Genomic DNA, 14,176 nt, shown 5'->3' with positions numbered 1-14,176 from the left:
CACGGGGTTGGAGGACTCGGCGGCTGCAGCATAAACCGGATTAGAGCCAGGCAGTCGGCATAGTTCAGTGCTCACCCTGTGCCAACAAACCACACCATTGTAATAAAACGGAGGTGAATAATGTGACAAGGAAATGGGGTATTCGCCCAGCGTCCGACTACTACTCCGATGATGTGGAGGGTATTTTAATATTCGTAATATCAAGGAATCTGAACAATGCATGCAATGATGCCCTCTAACGTTTGTTGACTGATTTGAAAAGATTGTCCATGTGCAGTTTGTGCACCGTTACAATTCCAATAAAGACAATTTGCCGGAATTAATATTAATGCTAAAACTGTAGGAGTAAATTCTTTTTTGTGGGGTTCCTTTTGTGCGCTACATGATTTAATCCATTAACGAGTTATTATTCATGACGCTGTCATCTGAATGGGCGTGGCTATGTCTTAGTCACGTGATCTAACACGGAAGTAGTTTATGTGTGGCTGCAGGGGGGAAAAGTAACAGGAGAACCTTGTTATACCTCTATGAGGAGAGCCGAAGGTTTAGTAAATATACTACATTAAACTCGCGTCGGTCGAGGAAAATCACGCGAACGAGTCATTGGAATGTGCGTGGGATGTGTACAGGAGTGTAACAGGACTTCTGTGGCCCTTTCTAGACCAGAGAAACCCGACGGACAGCTGGTTGACAAATGATCAGGACGAGTAGCAACGCAAGTGAGGTGAGCGGTCAACTCTTTCTTGTCCGATTAAAAAGTCTGGCATCATGCCACGTTAGTGCTTTTAAGTCTGTGCATTTCTCGCTTCGTGCTTCGATTCCAGCTCCAGTTGCATTCGAACGAACTTGAACTTGCCCAGGGTGAATGTCTAGTGCCAGCACCCTTCGTACTGTCATGCCTGTCCCGGCCATGGCAGCAGAGCCCGTGGTTGATCACCAGAAGCGCTTCCAGGCTGCTGTGGATGTCATTCAAAACCTCCCGAAAAATGGTATGGTAGGCACTGTAATAGAGAACCATAGTGTTCACGTAACTGAACTCTAGTGTTAAAGAGCACACTCCTTTGAGGCTGTTATAGAGAAGTACAATCCATTTGGTTATTTGTACACTTTGAAAGTTTAATACAAATGGATAAATTATATAGGATTTTACTGTATATTATATAATATTTAATGTAAACTGGGCTTTTACTATAAATAGAACACGTTCAGTTTGTGTTTTGGTTTGCACACAAGGCTCCATTCGTAAAACTGCACACTTTTAACTGATTGTAATCCAAAAAGCGAAACCAAAATTTCCATCACAACAATATTTCAAAGTCCCTTTCCTTTGTGTAAAATGTATGTCGATAATGTCGAGAACTTGAAAAACCCGATCCAAGGCATTGGATTCAGTCAAAGAAAATATTATGTTATTTCTTTTCATGGTTGTGTTGTCTCCCAACCGAACTCTATATTCCGCTCTAATTTCCCTCGGTGCAAATTGAGGAATCGACACCGAGATTAAATGAACAGAATGTGGAAGGGTACAATTACACTTAATAAACCATTACGTCTGTCTCCTATAGGCTCCTATCGGCCCTCCTACGAGGTGATGCTGCGCTTCTACAGCCTGTACAAGCAGGCTGTGTGTGGACCCTGTACAATATCCCGCCCTGGCTTCTGGGATCCAGTAGGACGCTACAAATGGTGTGTGTGCATGCGTACGTACATACCTGTACACTAGTGTACACATAACCTTGCATAAAATTTGTATTAGTACATCTACTTTTTTCTACGTGTATATATTTAAAAAAAGAATCACGCTTGTACATCGTCACTATTTCTTTAATGAGGCGACTAATTCCCGATTTTCCTAAATTTGGTTTCGGGGGAGACACTAAATTTGAGCTGAAAATGTTTGGGAACCACTGCTCTGAAGTCTGAAGTCAGAGCCATGGATTACACATAAATTGCATTGATAGTGCACTGGTAAATACACAAAGAAGTGATTGTTCTTGTTTGACATTAGGGATGCCTGGAGCCAGCTGGGAGACATGAGCAGCGAGAGTGCAATGTCTGCATATGTGGACGAGATAAAGAAAGTAGCTCAAGAGGTACGGTAAACCCAGAAACCAGAATGGGTTTTAATCACATACTGTAATATACACATCAAGCGAAATAAAATAATGCATGACATGGGAGCTAATATTTCTACTATTCACTTTAAGCAACATAGTCCAACTGTAGCTTGCACACAGTCTGCAAACCCTTGCTATCCACCTCTCATTGAATAGAACCAACTGATGCCAGTATGTTGTCTGCCAGACATTATATGATATGATAATACAGGACTAAATAAATACCAATGTATTTAGCTTAGTCTTATCTTGTAACTAAAATATTGGCAACATTTTCATCACTATGCTTTTAAACCGAATAAAATCAAATCAGGGCATTCTGAAGTTTAACAGTAAAAATGTTCCATTAACACTGCAGGTCATAGATACCATGCCGATTAATGAGAAGACTGCCTCGCTGTTTCACCATTTTGAGCCTCTCTATGTGGTCATAGATGACATGCCCCGTCCACCTCAGTCTTTCCTCAGTCTCAGAGAAGGTGAGCATGAAATACCTTTAGTCACTTAAGCATGCTAGGCAATTCTGGGTAAGTAAGAAGTAAGTACAGTATGCCAACTTGCCAGTTTGCTCTGCCACAGTGCAAACATTTACATGTTTTATTCCAACAGTTAATTTGGTCAGACAGGAAGAGTAGGTGGATAGAGAATTTCAGAATTCACAGGGCTTACAGTTCTCAGTCCTGGGGACGGATTTCAGTCCTGAGGATTTCATAGGGGTCATTTAATGAGATCAGTGCAAAAAATCCTTTTCAGTCATGGGACTTTTTTTTTGCTTTAAGCCCTGAGTTCAACAGCCATTACGGCATGCTGTAGTAGGGGCTGACACAAACATAATGGTTTGTCTCTGTACCAGGTATAAACGTCAGTGAGCAGACTGACAATCAAGAAGGAGCAGAGGAGGAGGTGGTGGTGAGGGAGGAGGTGGGACCTGAAGCTGAGCCTTCTCCTCCAGAAGCTCCAGAGCAGGAGACGAGTCCCTGTGAGACCACTGAGCTCCTGGCTTCCACAACCCCTCAGGGTAGGAAATTACTTACAGCTTTGCGTAGTTATCTCCCCATACACGTTTACATGGAACCTGCCGTATAACCTCTCCTCAAGCACCACTAACCCCTACACGTTCCCTTTTATTGTGTGTGTGTGTGGGTGGGGTGTGTGTCTTATCTGTCCCTGAGTATGACCTATTGACCCCTGCAGCTGTTTAAGCAGTCAGCTTAGTGGGGTCACATTGGAGGGTCAATGACACACACACACACACACACACACACACACACACACACACACACACACACGAGGGGTGATTACAACCCTGTGCTTAAATCAACAACTGTGCTTGTTATTACACCCAGCAGGACACCAGCTACTACCCCACTACATCTCACAGGCAAATATTGTACTTTTACTCCACTACAATTATTTGCAGACTCCTACGCACCGCTCACTTCACATTGCAGGTGTGACTTTTAACCTATTTTGGATATACAGGATGCATGTTTACAGCACCTTCAGATGTAAACGTCGTCCTCTATTCCTGTAGACGCTGTTGTGTGTGAAGGCTTGATGGTGACCAGTGACTCGGAGAATGAGATCTTTTGTGACTCTGTGGATTCAGTGGAGCAGCTTAACATCAAGGTACGACTCATGAAAATTGCAGAAGCAGTGTGATTAGTGGTAATAGCAGTGATAAAAGTATCCATAATAATCCATCAGATAATAATCCATGTTGAGCTGCGCTCTTTTCCATGTTATGTAGTGCACGGCTCAGGATTATCCCACTTACCATGGCCACTTATTGAAGATTAAAATAAGTACTGTTTATTCATATCTTGGGGTATAATGCTCTTTGGGTAGACATTTTGTGCTTAATTCATATTGGGATGCACACGCAGATCCGACACAGGTCCGACATGCGGAAACAACGGTCGGACATGCACTGCTCCCGTGCTTGCGGCTATGGTTAGGTTAGGGTTTGAGGTAGGTTGTCGGTCTAGCCATGGCCCCTATAGTTGCCTGCATCACGTTGCCCTGACTCATGGCAGCTTGTCTGCTTTGTGTCAATTTAAATAAACCAATGGATTACCGTTGAATGGAATAGTTATTCTGTACATTTTTCTTTTGGCTGCTTCACTTGTGTGTCGATGCACTGGACTAATTAGTGCATAATTAAAGAACATCCAATTGCCAATGACTACAGTAATTAGTCGATAGGCAGTCGGCTCTAATATCAGCACACTTTTTCCCCCCCACAAAAAAGGTAAAATGTGTATAGAAATCAATGTTCTTTTAAAGCGTAGCTTGTACCCAATGTTGGCTTAAATTACTGTTAATGGTCATCCCAGCAGCACACCTAGATGTCTTTACTGTCCAAATTCTGTTCGGACAGAAGCTGGGTGGTTGTGATATATTTATTTCTATTTCAGCATTCAGACCAAGCTATTCTGTCTGCAGTGGGAAACTGGGAACATACACTGGCTGAGGAGTCTCTCTACAAACACGCATACATACAAACTGTCGCAAGAAAAAGCTAAGCATCCATACCTCCATGACAAATGTCCGATATCCACTATCCAGGTATTAAAATAACTACACTAGTTGTACACAAACCTCCTCCTGTAGCTAGAGACAGAGTAAGCTACACATACACAGCTGTGATTAATTCCATCCGATTACTGAGGGTGGGAGGGATCAGCTCTCTGAACAGTTTGGTTGAAAGGTGTTTTGTCAAAGTTTGGATGGTAGCAGGTAACCCCTTTAAACTTTGAACATGATCTGTCTTCAGCCGTGCAAGAAGACAATATTGTGACCTTGATGATAATGTTGCTTTGAACTGTGTTCATAGGTGGAAGTGGCTATGTTCAATGGACTTCAGAATGGCCATGTCCACTCAGAGGTGACTCCAGTCCAATCCCATCAACTGGAAACCGTTCCCGAGGCAACACAGGTTGGGGCCGGTCAAGGTGGAGAAGGGGCAGAAGATGGGAAAGGCCCACCAAATAGGAGGAATAGAGACACTGGAAGGGATGCCACACACTACGGCTGGAGAGAACGTATGTTGGTGCCAGTATTCCTGGCAATTCACGTGGTTAATTTGATTGTGGTCATATTTATTATTTATGGCCAAGTCCCATCAGCAGCTGACAGTTTCCATATAAAATGGTAACCTTTTGTTGTAGACCAATCAATCTGCAGACAGTGCTTTCATTTGATTTCCTACGTCTGGGGCTGGGCTAAACTCTGGTAGATTTTGTAAGGATGATAGCTTTTCAATAGGCCACTATAGATTCTATGTAGCAGATACACCTGGTTTACAAAGGTCTTTGTGATTTAATTATGTGCTCTTTGGCTGAGGGACTACTTACATGGGGAAGGATTCAGGGAAATATATTGGCTGTTTTGAACTTGCATTATATTGATTGTTCCAATATACTCATAGGGTGTAGATCTAAATGAAGAAGTACTGTAGGTTCGACACTGTACCAGTATGGAACCTACAGTAACCTGCGTTGTGTTCTACAGGTGGTGTTCCCCAGGGCAGTCCAAGGCGTCCGGCCCGAGGGGACCCAGCGATGGGCGGCGGAGGTGGACGGGGGGGAGGTGACGGCTCGGAGGATGGAGATGAGAGGAGGCAGGATACGCACCTACAACAACAGATTGTGCTGGCACTGCGAAGACTGAGAGAGGACATGAGGAGTGTGATGGACAGACTGGAGGTGGTGGAGAGGCTTGCTGCTGTAAATGTAAGCCTGTCTTTCTATGGAGGTCGAAAGCAGAGAACAGTGCGTGCTTTCCATACCCCTTTTAGTTGATTCAGTGTAGAACACACTAAAGCACCACACATGGGCTGAAGAAGACCAATGTTACTATGGTAATCGGACTCACTCACTCTAACGACGGAGAACATTTTAACCAAGTCTTAACAACGGTGTGGCCTCGCGCGTGCTTTCAGTGGCGAAGCCACTATACAGGCTGGCTGCTTGTGTGCATGAAAATATAGTGCCCCTTCATCAGGCAATTCACCCTTCAGGGCTTCTTCAGTGGGAGTTGCAGTATTTCTCAACCCTCGCTGCTGTTCTTTTTCCATCAGGCCCAGAATGCAGATTGGAGACCTTGTCTGCAGTGTGCAGCTGCGGCCTCAGAACAAGAGGTAATTACAGCAACCACAATAATAATGATAACAGAATCAACCAATTTTATCCCGACTGTCCAAAGCTATAAATACAATTCCTTGGAAATTTAAACTACAGTACGGCATTTAAGATTTATAATCTGGAACCATTTAAAGTACAAGAATAGATTAAGTGCCACAAACCATAATAGTATTTGCTAATAAAATGGGTATGTCTTATGAAGTACATTAACTAGGATAAGGGAAGCTTCTAAAGTGGCAGAGGTGTTCACTTGTTTGAGGTTAAAAGCACAAACCTGTATTTGTCATCAGGACGACAAATGGTGGCCATTTGACGTGTCGGGCCGGACTGCGCTCCTCCTGTTGCTGTGGCCCTTTGTTGCGCAGGGCCTGGTGTTCCTGCTGAGGAGGTCCCAGAGGAGAGGCCGCGTCTCCTCGTGAACTAACCTGGCGTGGACAACTGGACATGCGACGGCCCATCCATAGAAATCTGTGGACGCACCGTTGTTTCACTGCTATATGGGAGAGAAGGACTATCGCTGATATCAATCCATAGGAACATTTCCTCCAAAGTCCCCTCTAATTCTACGGGTGCAGGATGAGAAGATTTTAATGGACTTGGACTGTTTTGGGTTCTGTTGTAAAGCTCAGGTTCCAGGAACACTATAATTACTTAATTTATTTTAGCTGACGAGAGTGATTATCGTTTCCTTTGGTGGGGCCACTGGAGGGAAGCTATTCAGTGTTGAGTTGTTGCTTAACATGATATCCCATTCACAATAACCCTGATAAGATTTGCTCGATATTGTGTGAAACCTGTTGTATGCTATACTAATATTATCTGAGATGCTTGGGTATGTACGCCTGATTGCATTTACGTTTTCTTTTCACTGTGATTCATGTAAGGCAGCTTCCAAGGTTAACATGTTTAATGTTTGTGATTCACATTCACCGATTTGCATTTGGGATGTGATCATTGCCAGGGAGAAAGCTACGTATGTACAAGATGTTGTGCACATGTAAATGCATGCATACAATGTCTTGTACATATCAGTAATGGAGATGTTATGTCATTCATGTAGTCAGTGTGAATGCATCGGTCACTTTGAGAGCCTAAATGTCTGTTCAAGTAAAGTACGTTAACTACAGTATGGGGCCTTATTGTACTACAGACCTAAACTGTGGCTCTGGCACCGTTTGTACCGTGCCTGCAGTTCGGTGGTTGTTTGTGAGCACTGACATACAATAATTGTAAATATTTCTTCACCAAAAGATTGTGAGAAATATTTTCCAAGCAATTAGCCTATTACTGTACGATATGAGCATGAGATGAAATTAAAGCAAACAATCTACACTGGAATGTTGTGTCCCTGAAATCTGACGTTTCCCCCCCCATTGAATTCAGAACCAACTGTGGGTGTGCGTGTGCGCTTCGGGGTGATCAATGGTCAAACAGTTTTCAAAACAAATAATTTAATATATTATGTATAATATATACATAGGTTAACTTAACAAGGTTTTGTACAACTGTTACAAAATTGGTCCACGCACAATCACCCACGTACATAATAGTACATGCACAAGGGCACAGATAGAAAGACAAAGGGACTGACAGAGTCTAGATATGATAAGGACAACCAGAGTCTGGTTGGAGGACAGCGGTTGGCAGTAGTAGTTTGGTTCGCCTCCACTTCCGTTCAGACTCTGCTTTATAAACTAGGGTTCAAATGCATCAGCATAGGAAGGAAACAATATAAAAAAAAGAAATAACACTCGGGTAAAGTCTAATATACTTTGTCGTTTGACCATGACAGCGAGCAATGCATTCTTCCGCTGAGTCATTATGACTATGTATAAATGAACCATAAGACTGAAATGGTTTGGATTTAAGGAAGTTATTCTAAGATTAGAGGACTGAGGTATGTCCAGATATCGTTTTAATTACTTTCTTTATAATACTGATGTGGTACTGTATCAGTTGAAGCCTCTCTGGGTGCCCGTGTATCGAACTAAGTGCTTGTTTCTTTTCTTGGCTCTCCACATGTCCATGCTGATATGGTGCAATGACCCCTTTGTTTTCATGAAATGTGGCATGACTAATAAAACAGCTGCCTTAACCACTTTAAACCTGGTGTCCCTATTTAGGGCACGTCATTACAGGCAACATTTTTCAAATGTTTTCAAAACGATTCAAAAAGTATAAAAGAATAGATCTATAAGCTCACAATGCGTCGCAATGTGACATGTTGTGAGCTATTGTTGCTACTTTTCTCCTCATGCAACAGTACAGAGGGCAACAACAGAGGCATGCTAGTATCATTCAAGGTCTGCAGTCTCTGCACCCCCAGCTCCTCACCCACAAACACAGGGAACTACTAGATTTGTGTCAATACACCTTGCATATTTCTGATGTCAATTTTCAACAGTTTCAGGTTTAACTTACTCTCCATCATGACAATGATGCTTGCCGACAACTGATTTTCAAACTAACGCATTGTGATGCCACATTATTGGCTTGAAAATACAAAGTATAAATTAGGTGTTTGTGTCCCAACAAGAGAGTTTACCAGTGAGACATGACAATATTTTTACCCATATAGACTAGTTGATCCACAAAGCAGGTTTTGGGAAGACTGAACTGTCCATATTCACACCATGACCATTTGGCTCTTATGTCACACTTGGGGTGGGAAACTCCATCCAAAGTATCAACAAAATGGCTATTGTATGTGAATTATGGTCAATAACGGACCAAGAGCTGAATGACAGATTTTCCACCACACTATCATACCATACCATATGCATACTGGCCAAATGTCATGTTTTTACCTTCTGTTAGAGATTTGCTGTTAAGGCACCAATCATATCTTTTGATACTTTCCCATATCATATTTGATACTTACCCATTTGGCAGGAACATCATTCATTAGTTATGATAAGCCATGTACACAGTATATTGGAATTATAAAGTATTTTCATTGGAAAAATAGAAAACTGCTACTTATATATAGCTAGATCTATAATTAGACTAGGGCCAGTATGGATAGATAACAGTACTTGTGCAATGCAGTCTTTAAAGGCTGTCAATGTTACTTAAAAGGTCTGTGCTGGTGAGTGTTAAATGCAACAGCAGCAGCAATATTACTTTATACAGCTTCCTTTCATTTTCTCCTTTATGTTGATTACTGTCATCGTTCAGCTAATGTAAGGGTTTCATTCCAAAATGGTACTTAGGGTTTGTTGGAAATTATTATGCCTCATGGTGATTGAATTAAAACCAGATATTTACAAAATATAGTAAAGGGCTCAAGGTAGCTGAAATTCACTTGGCTTTACAATTGTGTTATTGTCATGACAGCAATCATTTTGTCAGAATGGAGGTCTCATTTTTGAAATTGTGGATGTCTAATTTTGGAATGAAACTGTCATTGTAAAAATGTTCATCAACATATAAGCAAGTGAAACCACTTAATGACGGTGAGACAAGATCCGCACATTGTAACTCCATGACCCTTTAGGGACTGTAGGGCTTTGGGCCTGGTGATATTAGCATCCCAGTGCTTGCGAGTAAACAGAAAGTGCTTTACACTGCATCAAGAGGACAGGACCCTGTTAAACTATAACTGTGTGACGGCGCCAGGCTCTCCTCTTGTCCCTGGCATCCAGAGGTGATCTCCTTAGCACCACAACGGAAGAACTGAGGGACCCTTGATCCATCCATCCTGAGGAGGAGGGAGGGAGAGAGGGGTCCTCCCGGGCCAAGCGAGGAAGTGCTTCTGTCTGTGATCTATGCTGAATTGATATAGGACCTACGATGGATACCTGCGGAACCTCAAAATGTCCATAATGTCTCGACGCTCCTTCTATGACCCTTATCACCTCCACCCTTTCTCCACTCCATCCCCAGACTCGGTCCTCGTTCTTTCCCCGTTCAAGATCCAGATTCATGGACACGGCCCTCGCTCTCCCTACCCTAGTCTTCCTGTAGCGAACTGGCACCGGCTGGTACCACTGAGGCTGCTGGGTCGCTTGAAGATTGGAAGTTTGGTAGGTATTGGGAAGCCTGGTGGGGGAGAGCCAAGAGGGGACAACAGGGCGTGCTTTAGCCAGGTTGTGGGACTTCAAGTGTGGGGTATGACTGGTCTCAACTGGGGGTCTTGGATAGGTGGCGCGAACACTAGCTGGGAGAGGGTGATGCGAGTAGAGGAAACTGTGGGGCCGAGGCTGGGGTGTCACCCTAGCAGAGGCCATGCTCTCATGCTGCCTCCAGTCCTTTTCCAAGTTCTTCCCATTGCCCCCCCTTTCATTCAATTTCCCCTTGTCAACCCGTTCTGCTCCAGCAGAGGATGGTTTGGCCTCCATAGCCTCTCTAGCCTCCATCCCTTTATCCCTTTTATCCATCGTTTCCTCTCTGGGAGGGGTACGCTCTCTCTTGACTACATCCTCTTCTCCATTCTCCTCTTCCTCCTTCTCTTCTCTGTCCCCTCCCCCGTAGTTGCTGGCCTTGACCGGCTCATGCTCAGAGTCCTCGTCGGTGCTGCTACCCGGGTGGGAGGTACTAGGGCATTTTTTACGTTTCCGGGTCACAGCAGAGATGAGTGACATGGGGAGAAAGTCTCTGGCATTGAGGTCCTTCTTGGAGCTTGAAGAAACCTGAAACGCATAACATCATCTTGTGATTATACAGTATAGTGAAGAGTAAATACTGAGGGGTAGATAAGATAATCATGTTATTGATATAAAATATGCAAGATATAATATGGACTTCATAGACTCATCAAGGAAACAATTTTCAAAGAATGTATACAAATGTCAGGTGATCAAGATGCAATGGGTTCTTACATACCTTTGACTTAACTGAATCGCTGGTGGTGGAATCTGTATGCAAGCGAGGGGGAGGAATTTAGTTAAATCATGTTATCAGCACAGAATGGTAGTGACAGTGGTAGTATCAGTAGTATTAAATGAAAGGCTTATCACAGCAGCACACACAACTGCAATGTTAAAAGGGAACACCAGCCATTGTGACAAAAATCCTTGGATTACTGTAGATCTTCATGAGTTTCACATTTAAAACCCCTATACATGTACCCCTAGCTGTACCTGCATCAGCCTTACAGCTGCAACCATAGACAACTGTCCTATTATTTGGTAGACAGTCAAATATTCCTTGCACTTTTTGAAAATGAAATGAAATATAATAGAAAATAAATAGCCTTGTAGAAAATTTGAAAATCATGTATTATGATTTTTTTTGTTTTTGCAGATGTTTGGTTTTTCTCTAATAGCAATATGCAAAAGCACCACAGCTCCCAATAATATATATTCCAAACCACAAAAAATAAAACCATCTAGTAACTGTTCTAGTTGTTCAGTAAAAGTAAAGTACAAGACCATGTTATGACCAGTGTTCACTTTTCAATTTAACACAGACAGTTTGTTGGGTGGGAAAACAAGACAAATAAAGCCAGGAAATGAGCATAAAACAAACGCACAACACAGACACACAGACACAAAGAGAGAGAGAGAGAGACATGGTCCTACCGAAGAGGTTGATCCACTGTCTCAGCTAGGGAAAGAGAGGGTCGAAAGGTCCCGAAGCAAACAGTAAGAAAAAGTAGGAAACATCATAAATATCCAGACAGAACAACAGCTGGAGAAAAAAAATGCAGCAGGAAATGATTAAAGAAAAAGGGCCACTGCATGAAAGTGGAGTAGTGGACCCATACTGTACGTCAACACTGAATGACAGTGGACTATTTTAGGGACGTGGTTGTGCAAAGATGAATACATTTGCTTCAAGTCTAAATCTGGGCAGTCTCGCATTGCCAGATGATCAAAGATCTCTGCTTACTGATACATCTGTGGAAATCTAAATGCAATGAAAGGGCTTGGACGCCAGAAGAAACTGTGGTAACAAGCCTACGCCCACACCCACTGCTTTGAAAACCAATCCTGATATCATCCCATATGAAGGAACTCTCCCTAAAGTCTTTGCATTGGTTCTGCGATGCTGTTATTTTTTTTTCTTTCCGTATATCGTTTCCAAGCAGTTTTAATCCATTTGAATTCAGATGTCATGTCACTATATGTATCAATAAGCAGAGATCTCTGATCGTCTGGCTATGCAATATTTGAGAGTACTGGTAGTGGAGGTTAAAGTTTCAAGAGTAATTAATTAACTCCTGACTGAAAATATGACCTGATCCATGAAACACTACTTGTCACTGTAGTGTAGTGACTACTACTTATAGACCACATAAAAACATATTTATCTGAAACTAAGGTAATAGAAATGGTATCTTTGTAGCATAGCTTCTGTAGGTGGGATAGGCTACATACAGTAGCAAAGAATATACAATTATACACAGTACTGTATGTAACCTGTTAAACCGAGACCACTCTACTGCAGAGCAAATTTTATTTCTCTCTATATATATATATATATATATATATATAATTATTTTTTTAAACCTTTTGTGCAATAAAATGTGCTCCACGTCCTGTCTCACCTGATGCCTCTCCTGGCATGCCTGTCCTGCCAATGTTGCACAGCAGGTGGTCAATGTTTGGTACAGGTTGTGAGTCCCTCTTATCCTCTGGAGCCTAGGCACACACACACACACACACACACACACACACACACACACACACACACGCACATAACATGAGTAAAAACTATTCCATCCAATAAGGATGATGATATTGACACGACAGTTCCACTGTGGTGATTTACCTTTTCATCATTTTCCATCTCTCCTTCACAAAAGAACCAGTCATGCTGTTGAATTAAAAATACAGTGTTGTCAGAACTTGTCACTCGGTGGCGCATGTGCTGTAGATAGCGTCACATAACTGAATAACATGAATCACATACAAATATCTTACGTTTACATAAAAGAGGCACCTAACATTTAAACCACTTAAACCTTGACAATAAAGTAGTTTTGAGGACTAAAACAAACATTAGCACCTGTTGCATAAACAAACATTACGTTGTAATTGACGCTGTAAGATGATAAGAGCGCCCCTCACTTCACACGGGTGTGATTTTTGCAGACTATTTGCTCAATAAGGACGCTAGGGTTCATGTGGAGGATAGAAATTAATTATTAATTATGTCACCTTGTTGCACATTCCTTTGCTTTAAGTACTGTAAAGAATACTGACTTGTTTAGATGCATATTTGTGGCTTTGTGTGAGTGTGGAGTAGATGTGGGTAGGTGCTTCTTACGTGCAGGATGAGTGTCTCCACAATTTTGTAGCGGTCAGGCATGTGGGTGACCATGTCAGTCATGTTGTCCTCTGATGTTCTCACCAGCGTCGGGCCAAACACCAGTGCCAGGTTTCTAGGCTCCATCTAGACACCAACGATTTTGTCGCATGTAAATGGAAGGGAAAATGGGAACAATCCACATCTCATAACTGACTTGCTCACAGTGCACTGACTATCCCATGGCTAACTCCATAATTGTCAAAAATATGAAGTGGTACATTAGAAAAGTCTTCCAAGTTTTATGGCCATGCAATGTAGCTGCAGTAATGTATTTTTGTCACCAGGTGTCGCTAAATACAAGCCAAACTACTTCCATGAATATATGAAAGTATATTGAACAGTATAGTTTGCATATCGTTGCTGTCGGGAGGAAACCACCTAACTCCATTCATTTATTTGAATGAATCATGAATCAATGCTATTGAATACCCGTTATGTTTGTGTGTTGGTTAAAAATAATAGTGAAACAATGAAAAGTATCAAAGCGCTTTGGACAAAATCTCTCAACTCCATTGGACCCTCAAACTGTCTGCTAAAGCAGCTAAGTCCACCACCTCTCTCCCTCTCATGCAAGCAATTGACAATCATTATATAAAGTCACAATACCAACTTTGATGAGGCAGAAGTTACCTGCACCTTGGTTCCTTGGCAAATTTCCAA

General features: G+C 42.2%; 2 protein-coding genes across 11 annotated transcripts in view; one reads left to right on the top strand and one right to left on the bottom strand.

Annotated features, from left to right (window-relative positions):
• The first annotated feature begins 479 nt into the window (after nt 1-479).
• acbd4 (acyl-CoA binding domain containing 4) lies at nt 480-7,603 on the top strand. 4 transcript variants are annotated; one of them, XM_083787389.1, is made up of 12 exons: nt 480-724; nt 825-989; nt 1,566-1,700; nt 2,009-2,093; nt 2,476-2,596; nt 2,971-3,135; nt 3,467-3,568; nt 3,652-3,746; nt 4,954-5,161; nt 5,631-5,851; nt 6,199-6,258; nt 6,553-7,603. In XM_083787389.1, the coding sequence occupies exons 3-12, from the start codon at nt 1,684-1,686 to the stop codon at nt 6,679-6,681; spliced, it is 1,203 nt and encodes a 400-aa protein (XP_083643515.1). In that variant the 5' UTR covers nt 480-724; nt 825-989; nt 1,566-1,683; the 3' UTR covers nt 6,682-7,603. The 4 variants fall into 4 exon arrangements, with proteins under 4 accessions (XP_083643515.1, XP_083643512.1, XP_083643514.1 ...); XM_083787386.1 differs by having other exon boundaries at nt 1,566-1,686; nt 6,553-7,601; XM_083787388.1 differs by lacking the exon at nt 825-989 and having other exon boundaries at nt 1,566-1,686.
• A 93-nt stretch (nt 7,604-7,696) lies between these two features.
• The window catches only part of LOC310874530 (rho GTPase-activating protein 23-like), a 59,307-nt gene continuing 52,827 nt past the window's right edge, over nt 7,697-14,176 (bottom strand). For 6 of the 7 annotated variants that reach the window (XM_083787377.1, XM_083787373.1, XM_083787378.1 and 3 more), the window contains 5 exons: nt 13,475-13,600; nt 12,977-13,021; nt 12,753-12,846; nt 11,087-11,118; nt 7,697-10,893 (listed from right to left, as the gene is read on the bottom strand). In XM_083787377.1, the coding sequence (XP_083643503.1) occupies nt 9,853-10,893; nt 11,087-11,118; nt 12,753-12,846; nt 12,977-13,021; nt 13,475-13,600 (1,338 nt within the window). In that variant the 3' untranslated portion in view covers nt 7,697-9,852. Of the gene's footprint in view, nt 10,894-11,086; nt 11,119-11,784; nt 11,810-12,752; nt 12,847-12,976; nt 13,022-13,474; nt 13,601-14,176 lie in introns of all 7 variants that reach the window. The other variant, XM_083787379.1, reaches the window with a different exon arrangement.

Source organism: Protomyctophum parallelum (genome assembly GCF_964188405.1).
Source record: "Protomyctophum parallelum genome assembly, chromosome: 17".
In the NCBI taxonomy this organism is placed as follows: domain Eukaryota; kingdom Metazoa; phylum Chordata; class Actinopteri; order Myctophiformes; family Myctophidae; genus Protomyctophum; species Protomyctophum parallelum.
This window is presented reverse-complemented; position numbering and strand designations above follow the sequence as displayed.